This window comes from Gymnoscopelus braueri, assembly GCF_963280865.1.
Source record: "Gymnoscopelus braueri genome assembly, chromosome: 19".
Taxonomy (NCBI): domain Eukaryota; kingdom Metazoa; phylum Chordata; class Actinopteri; order Myctophiformes; family Myctophidae; genus Gymnoscopelus; species Gymnoscopelus braueri.
The window spans coordinates 40,029,899-40,045,620 of record NC_137621.1 but is presented as its reverse complement, the minus strand read 5'-3'; the positions used below and the strand labels follow the sequence as shown (position 1 = coordinate 40,045,620).

At 39.8% G+C, this 15,722-nt stretch overlaps 1 protein-coding gene across 2 annotated transcripts in view; it reads right to left on the bottom strand.

Annotated features, from left to right (window-relative positions):
* Positions 1–15,201, bottom strand: part of crybg1a (crystallin beta-gamma domain containing 1a) — a 63,915-nt gene extending 48,714 nt beyond the window's left edge. For both annotated transcript variants that reach the window (XM_080414473.1, XM_080414474.1), the window contains exon 1: positions 14,483–15,201. In XM_080414473.1, the coding sequence (XP_080270599.1) occupies positions 14,483–15,090 (608 nt within the window). In that variant the 5' untranslated portion in view covers positions 15,091–15,201. The remainder of the gene's footprint in view (positions 1–14,482) is intronic.
* Between the last annotated feature and the right edge of the window lie 521 nt (positions 15,202–15,722).

Sequence of the window (15,722 nt, the reverse complement as noted above, 5' to 3'; positions counted from 1 at the left end):
CACACCATAAAAAGACTGTTGTTCACACTTTATATGAAGCCTATGTTTATAATGCACTATAACACTGTATGATTATAGTTATAAGCACTCATACATATTCATAAATGCTTTAAACTAACTAAATAATCATAATACATTATAAAGTCATTTATAATGACTCATAAGGTAAAGCATCATCATACTTCATAATTGCTACTTAGATTTGTTTTTACTTTGTCTAGTATCATAGTGTATAAAGCATTATGAATTGCTTATAACTATAATTATGCAGTGTATATAAGCATATTAGTATGCATTATAACTACATTTACAATACATTATAGATATGGGCTTCATGCAAAGTGTTATACCAAACACTTTTGAGTGGAGTGGAATGAGGCAATAATGATGACTCACTGTGGCAGCTTTCTTCACCAGGGAAAACGATGAATCAGTTCCATAGAGTTTACATAATGCCAATTACTGTATAATAGAACCACTCCTTGCCAAAGAAGGTGGCTTTTCTAAATAGACTATATAGTCTATCTATAGTCTCTTGCAGATGCAATTAGGCTATGTGTTGGTGTCATGACCACGGCCTCTGTCTGTGTACAGTGTGCCCATGTGACTGTTTTCCTCTGCCCCGCCCTCCAAGAGTCTGATTGCCGTCACCTGTGAGGACCAGCTGAGCCTCGTTTGGTGACAAGCTGTTGAGACTATAAAGACAGTGTTCAGTGACAGGTCATAAGTTGTGTGTCAGGTTCCTTGTTGTCACTATTAAGTGTAATGTCAGTTATTGTTGTTAATCTGCATTGTCCCTAGTAAAGTGAAGTTAATGTTATCCTCATTCTTCTGCGTCTGTTTTGAGTTCCTGCACTTGGGTCCTAACACCCTGATCCTGACAGTTGGCACCACCAATCATGTGTGTATGTGCATAATACAGTCTGTATGGGTCTTTGTTTGCATACTTATATGTGTGAGTGCCAGGTCATGTTTACATTAGTCCTCTACCAATGTTTGCTGCTTTCTCACCTTGGCTTCCATGGCTCTGCTGGAGAGCCTACTATAGCACAAAGGAGTAAACAACATAAGTTAACCCTGGTGTCCCTGTTTTGGGCATGTCACTGGGCAAACATTGGCAAACATTTTCCAAAACTTTTACCAATGTCAATATTAGCAAAATCCTGGCTCTCACTCATTCTGCAGCAGCAAAGACCACGCCAATGTATCTTATGAATGGAGGTATTGCGGAGATAAATATAAATATCGTCTCTGTTGGGTGGAAACCTCATATGTCCAAAATTGTTCCTTTTCAGGATTCAAATTCGAAAACAGCAAAGTAGCAGATCCAAAAGCTCAAAACGTGTCGCTTAGCACTGTTTTTTCAAGCTTACAGATCTGCTACTTTTGATGCTTTTGTGTGACGCTGTAGTATGATCACGGCAGGCATTCATTTACAGAAAAACACAAAAAGGATGGAGATATAAGGTTTCTGCCCGACAGCAACGATATTATAGTGGTTAAGAATTGACACCCTAAAATCCTGCCTCCCATTCATTCTGCAGCACGTTAAGATCACACCAATAAGCATGAATGGAGGTATTGTGGAGATGCTAAATATGTACCTACTTCCAGTGCACAGACACACACACACACACGCACACACAAGACAATGTTTTCCGATGTTTTCTGCAGGACAATAACTGAGGATGACAGTTTGAGGAACTACGGTGTTACCTTTTGTGCACAATAGGCATACAGTTACAGTTAGTCAAACAATGAGTCAAACAAACTCTGCAGGCTACACAGCAGGCAGGTTCCAGCTCATGCCATAAGTAAATGAACGAATGACAAAACCAAACATTGTGGATTCTCAATGAAGAGCAGGAGCACACGCCAGCATGCCTGCGTGTGCACACGCCCCCGCATACGCACACACACACAAACAGAGGAGGGCAGACACACATGGGCATATTTTTGTTTGTTTTAATTGGAACCCAATCATATCGAGATCAAGAGATCAAGAGGGTTCATTGTCACTCACATACTGGTACCAGCAGCCACAGGTTATAGCACAGTCTTGTGGAACATGCCACACTAACATTTCACTGCTTGTACATGTATTAGAATGAGTGACATAAACCATCTTGATCTTGATATGATCCAATTAAAACTAACAAACACAACTAAAAAGACACACCTTCCCTAATTGTCGAGTCAGAACTCCAGTGGTGTGTTGTTTATTGTGGTTTGTTTATTGGCCAAAAACATACAATGAATATGATATCACTAAACCAACCAACCACACTGGAATGGGAGCTATTTGGACCTGTTTGTAAGAATCTATTGCACTTGTAAATCGTGTTACACAGTAGTGACATCTCACATGATTCCAAATCACCACATCATTATTATTACAATACAGATGTCACAGTGGTTGGATTAACACAGCAACTTGTAAAGGACCTTTAAGAGGCACAATCAGTGCCGTACTTGTAAACAGTACGGCACCAACGAGCTGAAACTGTGACGTATTCTGTGTGGACAGCCTGAAGCGCAAATATGACTGACAAGACATGTTTGTGAAAAGGAGTCTGCTCGGCTCGGCCGTTCTGATATATTGCATGTCTTTGCGGTGTGTTTATTCAAACTTTATTGTGTAAATTCCTATCACAAAGATGTTCAAATCAGTCATATTTGTATTCTTTAGTCCCAGTCGGAAGAGGGCAGTGTGGAGGGGGAGAGTGATGGCATAGTCGGTTGACATGTTGTGCCTGTAGGCAAACTGTAATGGGTCTAGTGTGCTGAGCAGTTAGGAGGTGATCTATGCTTTGACAACCACTCAAAGCACTTCATGGTGACTGATGTAAGCTTTACTGGGTGGTGCGGTGGTAGTAGTTCAGGCTACGGATGGGCGATATGACTTCATATCAATATCACTATTATTTCGTTGCTGTCGGGCAGAAACCTCTTATCTCCAGATATATATTTTTTGTCTTTTTTCGTAAATTAACGCCCCTACTTGATCATACTACAGTGTCACACAAAAGTATCAAAAGTAGCAGATCTGCAAGCTCTGGTTGGTTTTGAGCTTGTAGATCTGCTGCTTTTGCAATTTTTTAAATTTGAATCCTGAAAAGTAACAGTTTTGGACATATGAGGTTTCCACCCGACAGAGACAAACTTTTGCCTCTATTTATGATTAAAGAACAATATATTTTTTTATAGTGAATAGCTGATCTACAAGCTCAAAACTCGTCACATTGAGATGTGTGTGTGAGCTTTTAGATCGGCTAGTTTCACAATTTCTGTACACCACCATTATACAAAAAGAACGTTTTGAATCCTGAAAAGTAACAGTTTTCTACATATGAGGTTTCCACCCGACAGAGACGATATGTAGGTTACATGTAGCTACTCGACCATGGCAAGTAACGCCGGCCCCAGTGTCTGGATAGAGTACACCCCATAGCCTGGAGGGATGGTTGCTCTGCGATTGGCCAATTTGTTGTTGGGCTGGCCGGCATCCCACCCCAGGGGCGATTGCACTGTGATTGGCTAGTTCTTTGTTAGGCCAACAGGCTGACCAATGGTGTAACTTCATCGCTCAGTTACACAGTGACTCAGAGACATTTGCATTATAAACGCACAATCTAATCATGTGGATCTCGGGATCCACATAGGAACGGGCGTGGATCCCATGTGGATCTTCATGTGTCCAGCCTGTGCCGTCAGTCATCTGTGAACTCAGTGTATGACATCTCTATAACGTATGACTCCATATTTGGTCACGGGTATAGCCTGATCAGAACCGAGTCAGTTGGCTGACTTCCATTTTAAGATATTTCAAGTAGTATACAACTTCTAATAGTGGAGGTACTTTGGCCTACCAGCATCTTCAAGAAAATGATCGACAGTCGCAGCCCTACTTACCTCAGATAAACTCTGTAATTAAAGCTGAGTCTGAGAGAATCAACCTTTTGATGGGCTGAAAAGCCTAAAGCCTTTTTTCCCCTCACAAAGCTGTAGACAGATCTGTCTACTCAACCAAGAGGAAGGCAGAGAGCCATTGATTATTAGCACTGCTGTTTGCTTCGTTCAGAGTAGAATGGCTGACGACGGTTACAGCGCAACGAATTCCCTACTTTAGTAGTTTTTAAGTAGTTGGATCATACGATTTTTTTCAGACTTCAGAACAGGTCTGCCTGGGCGGTTGCAAACGTCTCGTTTCACAACCCAGGCCCTGGAGGGAAGCACATGAAAGCTAGTTCATTCTACAGAAACAGGTTGCACGCTATTCCTCCCTGTGCCTGAAACCTCATTTTCTCACCCAACCTGAGTTGGGTTTCTCAACCCAGCCTGATCTAATCTGTTGTTTTACTCACAGGTCACTCTTCCAGGTCAACACTGAAGACTTGTGCAGATCAGTGGTTCTCAAACTTTTTCATGTTAAGGGCCCCCAAAATGTATGTATTTGGCTGCAGACCCCCATCTCAAAAATATTGTGTGCCAGGGATCTCCAGAAGCAAAGATTTGAGTTACAAATGTTCGCTTTAAAAAAACTTTTAGATTTGCACACATTTTTCCGATTTTTCAAAAATAGCAGATCTACAAACTCATAGCTATGAGCTCGTATATCTGCTATTTTTGAATAGCTAAAGTAAAATATGGTTAAAATGATTGTGACGCAACAGCATATTAACACATTTTACTGGGGACCCCCTGGCATCCCCCCAAGGACCCCTGTGGGTTCCCGGACCCCACTTTGAGAACCAAGGCAGCAGATACTACAGTATATGAGTTCCCCATCTGAAGGCTGTAATACTACTTACGTATGTAAAGCTTGACAGACGTACGTGTAAAGTATTACATGTACGTCTGTCACCACATTCGCATGTCAAAGTATACATTAGGCTTAAGTGTTTTGTCTGTCAAGGTGTCTGGTCGAGCTTTGCGTGTTTGCGGAGTGGTCACAACTTCACTGCTCACTGCTAGCCATTGTTCTCGGCCGGAAACCTTCAGCGTGGGACTAGATTTGTGAATTTTCTGTGGCTAAAAAGAATCTAGGCCTATAAAATGTCCTCCTTTGATCATTACTTAAAAAGGTTCACAACATGGAAAAACATTCCCGCCTTCAGGAAAGAGAGACGATGCTTGACTGAGCATCTGAAAAGGTAAAAGGATTTGTGTCAATATTGCTGTCTTGGTTGCTATGGACTGAGCTGGGGAACCAGTGCATTATCTCCTGAGGAGAACTCAATTGTCAGTGCTCTGCTTGCTGAGTGCATTCCTTCAGAATGAGTCTAGATCAGTAGTTTTCAACCCTTTTCATATCAGGGTCCATTATTTATTCGGCATTTGAGCCACGGACCACCATTTGATGAGATTTAAGCTCTCAGACCCAAACACTTTATTGATGTTGGTACCATTAGGAGAGATAACGTTGATCAAAATAACAATTATTTAATTAAGTAATGCAATATCAACAATAATTTTACTCTTGAGAGGTCCATTTGGTTTCATTTTACACTCAAGAGTTAAAGATCTATAAGGGTCCATTTGGTTATCAACTCTCCATCATTTAGCTGGGGACCACCTGGTACCCCCTCAAGGACCACTGGTGGTCCCCGGACCACGGGTTGAGAACCACTGGTCTAGATCAGAGGGAGCAAGGAGCAGGTAGAGGGATGAGCTGGAGCACAGCTGAAGAGCTGCAGATCGCTCTGGGGGAGGAGATGTGTTGAAACACGAAGAGGCGGTTACTATTTGAATATATTTAATTCAAGTAAGATTTGTGTAGTTTTCTCGTTGCCCGTGCCTTCCTTAGGGTTTCAAACTCTGGAGGTTTATAGTATATTTAAATTACAACTATTACTCATTTTTTTTACACTTACAAGTTTTATAGTTAAATTACATTCATGGATGGATCGTAATTTCTTTTTGCTGTGCACTTGTGTATGGTTTGAATGACAATAAATGTAACCTGGTGTGTGTGTGTGTGTGTGTGTGTGTGTGTGTGTGTGTGTGTGTGTGTGTGTGTGTGTGTGTGTGATATAGCAGACAGGTGTCTAACCCTGTATATACGTACGCCACCTAGCCACAGCCCCTCTACTTTCACTCTGTAATGGTACACAAACACTTTCACTGGAGGAAGCTGTCATCTCAAGCAGAGGCCCGCATTCCAGACCGTATCTGCCTTCACTTCAAATCCTAAGCGTTAAATTGAACTCTCAGAGTTCGATTTACACCTGGGATTTTACAGTCGAGGGGATTTGGCTGACACACTGTAGCTGTGTTGTTAATAGTTGGCGCTTCCCTGGGGCAAACTCTCTCAACAGCTTAGCAGTCAGCGATGATTCATTTTTCACTCCTGTGTGGAAGCCTTAGTGATAAGAAACTGAGATATACACATAATACTGTACATGTGTACAGTATGCAAGGGTGAATAACACTTGCTAGGGTTTAGGCCCTCACGCTAGCAATTTAAAATAAAGACTGCAGCTTACATACTGTACATGTAAGATGAACTCAAACTCAGATACAGCTGATATAGCTTTTGATTGATCACAGACTCAGTTATTGAGCTAGAAGATATATGTTCTAGAAGAACATTTTTTAAATGAAGTCCTTCTGAACGCCAGGGGTGGACAACTACCCTTGTACAGTACCCTTGCTTTTTCCATGTACATGTACTTTTTTGAGTACACTTTAAATCTGTAATTCTACTTTAAATTTAGATATGTAAATTGAAGAATTTGACAGGGGTTTGACAGTTATCCTTTGAGGACAGTCAGGAGGAGATACCATTTAAGAATGAACATTTCTTCCCTTTGAGAAAGCTTTCTCATAAAGAAAAGATGGCCGTTCACCACTTTCCAGAGCATCAGTGAACTGGAGAGGGATTGGCGGGTAGGGTGTACACAGAAATAGTTACGGTCAGGAAGCCACATTGGCCCTTCCACTGTGACCATAACTACTGGTTACTCAGAGTAACAACTGTTACTCAGAGCTGTCCTCATAAGAACTACGTTTGTACTTGTCTTTGAGTAGTTTTCACAATAATATGACCTGAGTAATAAGTTAAGCAACGTCAACTTGAGTACTCAAGTAGTTATACTTAAGGCTATTCTAATACTCTGTCCATTCCTAGTGAATTACGTACACGCCGGACAAGGAATCTTTTACAGAATGTTACATTCCTCAGACAAACTATGATATCGTCTCTGTCGGGTGGAAATCTCATATGTCCAAAAAGATTCAAATTCTAAAGTATCAAAAGTAGCAGATCCACAAGCTCGGAACGTGTCGCTTCGCACCACGTTTTGATACTTTTCATGCTTTTGTGTGACACTGTAGTATGATCAAGTATGGCACTAATTTACAAAAAAAACACAAAAAGGTAAAATATGGAGATAAGAGGTTTCTGCCGGCCAGCAACGATATGCTATAACAACACTGTGGCTTGCCGTGAAACAAAACCAGCCAAGCATGGACAGGATATGACTTCATGTATGTCTTAACACCTTACAGAAAGCACGGAAAATAAACCACGTATCTGGAGCCCTATTGTTTGTTAAAACATGACAGTCAAAGGTGACTCTAACATCTGGGATGAAACACGCTTGTGAAAGAGCACATTATGTGCACACCTATTCTACTGTACCATTCGGAAATGAGTCAGCATAAGCATCATATTCATAAACGAGTGCAAATTAATCAGAAACCACAGATGAGGATGGGTCTTGCCTGCAGCAAAAAGTGAAACCACACCGGTTACATTGAAAACTGTGGCCTGTTCATTCTGGCCTTGATAGTCTGGATTTTTGAATGGGGAACTATGACATGTCTATTCAGCTGTTATAAAAGCCCAGAAGCATGTCAATTAACACCATATATCATTCTTAATTACTTTTCAAAGAAAGTGCTTCACAGTCTATGCTACTTTTGAACTTCATGTACAATGAAATGTATGTACATGTCATGAACTTAAACAATCACTGTAATTGAGTATTGCTGGTGCGCCCGCGTGTGTGTGTGAGTGAGTGAGTGAGTGAGTGAGTGAGTGAGTGAGTGAGTGAGTGAGTGAGTGAGTGAGTGAGTGAGTGAGTGAGTGAGTGAGTGTGTGTGTGTGTGTGTGTGTGTGTGTGTGTGTGTGTGTGTGTGTGTGTGTGTGTACAAATACAGATAAGCGTGAAAACTCCCTCACACGCAGCCTTTGCACAGTCTCTCGGTGGGTCCTTCTTTCTTGCTATCAGTGAGCTGCCCCAGTTTCCTTTCTCCCTCAGTCAGTCAGTACACACTGCTTTTCAAGTATCACGCTGGTCAAATTCCAGCAAGTCACTAGTCTGGTAAACTCAACCCTTTCATTCGGGAAAAGACAGAAAGCAAACGTATTTGAAAACCCTAAAGTGGTCTAATTCGGTCAGTGCCAAATTTCTCTACATACCTATGATGATATGCAGTATACAGTAGTACTGTAGGTATCTGTGCCATCAGACTGTAATGCATGCTGGGAATTCCCCTGAGTGCTCCAGGTGTTCCTGATGGGTTGTTTCTCAACAGGCAATGTACACCCGCAGTGCAATGAAGTTCAATGTAAGGCTGGGCGATCATATCACGATATTTGAGACCAAATACCTAAATATCAATTTTGTGATAATAATATTGTATTGTGATGATAATATCAATTTGATTTGATTTGCCCCCCACCTAACTTTATTAAAAAAATAGCAGATCTATAAGCTCACAACACATCGCATCATGAGTCAAAAATAGATGGGCAAATTTTAAACAATTTAAAAACTATTAAATAGGCCTTAAAGGATAGTTCACCCCCAAAATGACTTTTTTGCTATGGATTAGTCACCTCATGGAGACTTGAATTCATGGATATTTTTTGTGTTTTTGTCGCATTCTAAGCCAATAATTTGATGACCGGCAGTGGTTCCGGTAGGAGACACAAAGAGTCTCCTTTGTGTCTCCTACCGGAACAGATGCTTACCGACCAATTATTGGCTTAGGAATGCCACAAAAACAAAACAAAAAAATCCATGAAATTAAGTGTCCATGGGGTGACTAATCAATAGAAAAAAGGTTTTTTTTTCGGTGAACTATCCCTTTAAGTGATTAAAACCAGGGAAAGACAACTCTTATGCCATATCACGATATCCAAATCCCAGTCGATAGTTAGTCTCATATCACAATATCAATATAATATTGATATATTGCCCAGCTCTAGTAAATTGACCTTTTGATGCCGTGATGAAGCCGTAATTGATCATTAATAACCATTTATTGAATAGGTTACATTTAAGTATTTCTGTGTGCCAGCATTAATGCAACTGTACATGAGAAGTCCACGCTGGTATCCAATGTCATCTAAATCAAATCAATCAATCAAACACATTTTAGGTTGCGGACTGGATTGATCAAAATGTGACATTAGCGGGAGGGGTAGGGTTACTTTTGGTGCTTGCGTGCGTGCGTTCGAGCGTGCTCCACTGCACCCAATGCTGAAAGGCACAAATGCCGTAATAGTATTTGGTCACAACACAGAAAACATGACGGGTAACATTCTTAGAATACTGATTTCAGGTTTAGCACTAAACAGGAATGTGTAAAATTAACCATAAATATATTATTTGCCAGAAGACATTCCATTCCACAACGAGTCTTTAAAAGGATCCCTGGCTAATAAGTCAAATATGCTAAATATATTATAATTGCCCTCTATAAGTAAAATATATTTTTAAAACACCTTAAATATTCTATTTATTTTAGAAACAGTTAATCTTTCACTCAATAGGGGCAATGCCCGTCGCAAATTGATGATGTCATTTGCCCATGTGTGGTCTAGCCCTATGGAATTTATGGGATGCATGTGAAAATAAAAAACAACTTAATACTTCCTAAGGTTTATATGAGCATCAAATCAATATTTTAAATGTTTGCACATGCATTCCATAAATTCCATAGGGCTGGACCACACAAATTACATCATCAACTTGCAACGGGCATTGTCCCTATTGAGTGAAAGTTAACCGTTTCTAAAATAAATACAATATTTACGTTTTTTTTGTTGTTGAAATTTTAGTTATAGAGGACAATTATAATGTATTAAGGAATATTTGGCTTATTAGCCAGGGATCCTTTTAAATCTTTCCCTAATTTGATTTGAGCTAGGGATTAAAATAAGTCTGCAGTGGATAGATGGTGTGCCACACAATTATTGGATTAACCTTTGATCTATAATTTAAGCTATTATAGTAGACTAAAGCTATTGCTATTACTATCATTATTTGCAAACATGTGCCAAGTAACAAATGCCAAGTAGTCATTCAAGGAGGAAAATTAATTTCACTCAATGCCATACAGGTATATTAAATATTGGGTCATGGCATTGCCCAGGTGTTAATTATACAGGAATGTGACTACATTGCCCCTAGTCTCTGCATGAAAGCCTTATGGCACAGTTTGGATCATCAATACATCTTTTCCCATCCCTATCCATACAGCATGCTAAAAACATGAACTAACCGACTTGACACCTTCATTTTTTGTAGTAGTAGAATCTTCATTTAAGTGAACCCTTATGTGGCCAATATTTTGTTAAGTTAAGTGGTTATGTGAATACTTATAGCTTTAAACTGGGAGAAGATGCAAAGTTGGTACAAATATTGAAAGCATAAAGCTATTCAAGTGAAGACTAGTAGAAAGATATTTAAGTGATATGAATATATGTCCCTCATCTACTCTTATAGTCTTCTAGATCAATAGCCAACTAAATTGATGCTAGCCAAAGTTTAAGAAGAATGGGAACCAGACTTGCAATCTATCCCATGACGAATGGTCTACAAAACAGCCTACAAAATATACATTTGATAAGGAGATGCATGGACAACACATTTACAAGCTAAAATTACACATAACTGGCTTCAATAAAGCTTATGAAAGCTAAATCAACATTGAATGACCGATGTTGTATAGGAAGGATCCTGCCTCCTCCATGAACATAATTGATGGAATAAAGGTTAAGATAATCATCTATCAGAGAAAAAGGTATCAGGCCTGACAAGCCCAGCAAACATAAACATTGTCTTTATAACATTAGGAGAACGTGGAATTGCTGGGTGACCACCTATATGTACTGTCTATGGAAGAATGTATGTTTTAGCATAATTCCATTTCCTTTTCTGTAATTGCAGTGTGTTGCAGTGTTGTGGTGTTAGTGTTTGGAGCCATTCAATGTCTGGTCTGTCATATCATGTCTGCATGTCCGTTGTTTGAAATGTATTGACTAGGAAAAACAAAACACAATTATAAAAATAATAATAATAACACAATTAAAAATCTTGTTTGGGTGGACCGATCAACATCACAACTAGTGAAAATGAAACTAAAAGTGTCTTGGTTGCTGCTTGTGTGCGTGGAAAAAAAAACATGAGAAGGATTGAGTGAGAGACTGGGAGTGAGCTAGTGTGTCTTGCACTGTGCCCAGTTATCTGTGTAAGTATCCGACTAACTGCTCTAAACTACTTTATTACTTAATTGCTGTGCACCAATATGCCCTTATTGCCCTATTTGCCTAGTCTGGGTCATTAAAGTGAGTAAGCGTGATCTTATTATAGTGGAGGGTGACAGGTGCCATACCTGCATAGCAGGTTTTTGATCCCACTATTCAAATATTATGTAAGGCTGGCCTCCTCATATCAGTAGAGAGCATGTGATGTATGTGATGCAGTAATATTCACAAATAATTATATCAGAGTTAATATAAACAGATACAAAGTAAGGCTGGGCGATATCACGATTATTTTGTTTCGCAATGCGACACTTTGTGAGCTTGTAGATTGCCTATTTTCACTATTTTTGTACACCACCATTGTACAACAAAGTATTATACAGGGCTTAAGTGCTTAATCAGACAAATCGATTTAGTCAATTGTAAAAAATATATTAGAATATTTTGCGTCAATTTGTTGATTTATAAGAAATAAAACAAAAATGTACTTCTCGTCGAGGTACAGTAATTCCTGCCATGCATAAAATAAAGCATGTAAATATCAACTCATCAACAGGTGTATTGGGAAAGATCGATTGATTGATGGCATACACAGCACAATCCTCAGTATCACTTTATCTAGGTCAGAGTGTGTACAAATGGTTACAAAAATTGTACACTCTCAGAGTTAAAGGAATAGTTCACCCAAAAAATTACTTATTTTATATCAATTACACACTCCATGAAGCCTTGAGTTCATTGAGATTGTTTTGTTTTTGTCGCATTCCTGAGCCAATAATTTGATGACTGGGTGTATTTCCGGTAGGAGACTCAAAGAGTCTCCTTTGTGTCTCCTACTGGATACATTAGCATCTTTCCACCGGTAATGAAATTATTGGCTTAGGAATGCGACAAAAACAAAAAAGTCTCCATGAATTCAATGCTTCCTGGGGTGTGCAATTGATAGAAAATAAGATTTTTTTTGGGTGAACTACTCCTTTAAATTGTCACTCAGGATTTTACAGTGGAACTCTACTAAACAAGCATTGAATACTGTCACTGCCTCCCCATACACTGTCACCCTTTCAACGTAGTCACGTCATATCCTCCGACACTAAACTCATCTAACAAAAGGGCTTATTATTACATTCAGAGCTAACTCGGTACAACATGGTAAGAATAATAATAACATCACAATGTGACAGCAAATAGGTTAGGCCAGTTGTGTTTTTTGGCTGCACAACACAATTAATTTTGTACAGGGGCAATCAAATCTGCATGCATATTAACCCAGAAATAAAACAAAAAGGCCAAATTGACAACCACCACTCTGCTATTCCCAAATCCAGCTATAACACTGCTGTCTGCTCCCACGCTGTCCTCCAAAAAAAAGAAAAAGATTTATGTTGTGTTTTATGCATTGTTGCCTCAATTACCTCATTCAAAATATCTCCGTCCACCGCCCCTCCTCTATCTATCTACCTTTTCTGAACTAGAGTGAACGCATACATCGCATGACTGAACTAGCTGAGCAAGCTCTGCTTTCTGATAGCCTTCTGCTTCAGGGGAAACAGTCACTGCCAGAAATTTATAAATCAGCAAATACACGCATGGGTTTATGTCGAGACTGTCTGTGACGGTAATGTGTTTAGGCATTTGGCTAATGTAATAAGGCATTATTAACAATGAGCCTACTGTTAGTGTGGTGAACTATGAGCATATCTACTCTTATCATTCTATTTAGGTCTGGAAACAAGGAACATGGAAATATGCCATCATATTGACTTGAGTGAATCCAACATGATTATAGTCTACCATCACTCATTGGACAATGTGGTATAATCCCATGGATTTATTCATAATTTAAATATGAGGAGGCATGTTGTGCCAGGCTTATCCTCAGTTAAAGTAGGGTAGATGAATTTTAATTAAGTGTTAAATAGCTCTACATTATTCTGATAGTGATCATTGCTATAGAGTGAAGTAATGATGATGTAATCAAATAATGAGCAGACAAAATTGAAACTGGAACACTATACATTTGAAGCTGATCAATGGGTAGGCCTGCTCTCTCCTGATTGGCTGAAATTGGCGACCCACCCGAACATATAAGTATCTTTATTAAAGAGCTGCTGAACAAACACTCTAAAGCAATGATTACTATCACAAAATAAAGCTTAAACCTTTTTTTTTTTAATCACTTGTTGTCCTACCGTTATAAGCACAGAAAACCTCACTAAGCCACATGACATGTGTAATGCCTATGTTGAAAACAAAACATCAACTGAAGGCAATCAGCTCACTTTAGGATTACAGGCATGATCTATTATTCTAAACTGTGTGAATGCAATTAATAACCATTGAAAGGTGGACTGTGTGTCAAGCACAGCACAGACTCCACTCCATGCAGAACCATCGCCAAAACGAAACAGCATATTCATAGTTTCCAGTGGTGTAAAGTAACTAAGTACATGTACTCAACTCAAGTACTATACTTTTAGGTATTTACTTTACTGGAGTACTTTCAATTCGCAGTACTTTTACTTCTACTCCACTACATCTCAGAGGCAAATATTGTAGCCTACTTTTTACTCCATGACAATTCTTTGAAAACTTAAGTTACTTGTTACTTTGTAGATTTTGATTATTATTACAAAACATACATTAACCACTTCAGCCCTATATACAATTCAGAAAATAGCGGATCTACAAGCTCACAATGCATGATGCATCTTGAGCTTGCCATCTGCTATGTCCAAAAGATTTTGTATACATTTGAAAACTTGTGAAATGGGACATTGCATAATGAGTAGCCTATTTCTACTTTTGGTACTTTAAGTACATTTTGATACCAATTACTTCTGTACTTTTTTTTTAACTCAGGTACATTTTGAATTCCGGACTTTTACTTGTAACAGAGTATTTCTACATGGCAGTATTGATACTTTTACTCAAGTAAAAAATGTGAGTACTTTTTCCACCACTGATAGATCTGCACCTCACCTGTACATGTCGCACTCGCTGCTGAAGCTGTCCAGCTCGGAGGTCTCATCACCGGGTAACACGTCGACCCCCGTCGTGCTGCTGCTCTTCTGGGGCTTCTTCCTTCTCATACTAGTCAGCTGAAACAGCCGCGTCCCTTTCTTCTCTTTGGGGGAAACGGGACCATTATTGCCGGGAGGAGACGTCGGCTGATCGTCGGTCCTGGAGTCTGATGATCCGTGCCTGGTGGCAGGCAGAGCGGTGGATCTGTCGCTGCTGAAGCTGTCCAGCTCGGAGGTCTCATCACCGGGTAACACGTCGACCCCCGTCGTGCTGCTGTTCTTCTGGGGCTTCTTCCTTCTCATACTAGTCAGCTGAAACAGCCGCGTCCCTTTCTTCTCTTTGGGGGAAACGGGACCATTATTGCCGGGAGGAGACATCGGCTGATCATCTGTCCTAGAGTCAGGCAGAGTGGTGGATCTGTCCACTGGGGCTCCATCTCTGACCTCTGACCTCTGATGAGGATCGTTCAACTTATGGACCGCATTAAGCTCCTTCTTCTTGTCTTTGTGATCCGCGGTCTTTGATTTAAATAAACCCTTGATCTTCAGCGTGCTGGACTTGCTCATGATGTCTCTAGATCAGTGGCAAGCACTAGCCGCGCTCCCTGTTTGAATAAGAGCGAATACGGTGCATCAATGCATGGAGAAAGAAAGTCGTTGCTCTCGTCTTGTCTGCAAGCTGGTAGGAGTGATAGTGGGTGTGTGTGATTTGCGAGGTTATAACCTGTGGAGCTGCTACAGTGACATGGTGATAGGGGACTCCCTCTTTCTTTGGTGTTTCGCCCAGGTAGGCGTGGTTATATGCCTATCGCTAACCCTAAAAATCCATCTGTGAGGAAGTGCACAGTATGGTATATCATATGGTTAACTTTGTAGTGGTGCACTATGGAAATAATACCATCAGAGAATTCTTTATACTAGAGAGTTGCATATTAAAGGAACCCAGTAGAGCATAGCCTACAGATAATGTGGCAATTATATCTGTAAATAGTAGTCTAGATGGAAAGTGGGGTCCATGCACATATACTAGGGTGGATTCTTTTTCTCCACCTGGTTTTTCTTAATCCTTGAAGTGTGTATTTTAAGATTTAAGACAAATGAATCAATTTGTTCATACAATGTGGACTCAAGGACTTCAGTAAAATTGGTATTAGTAAGATTCAAGCATATCTTGACTATTTCAAAATAGCAAGAAAATA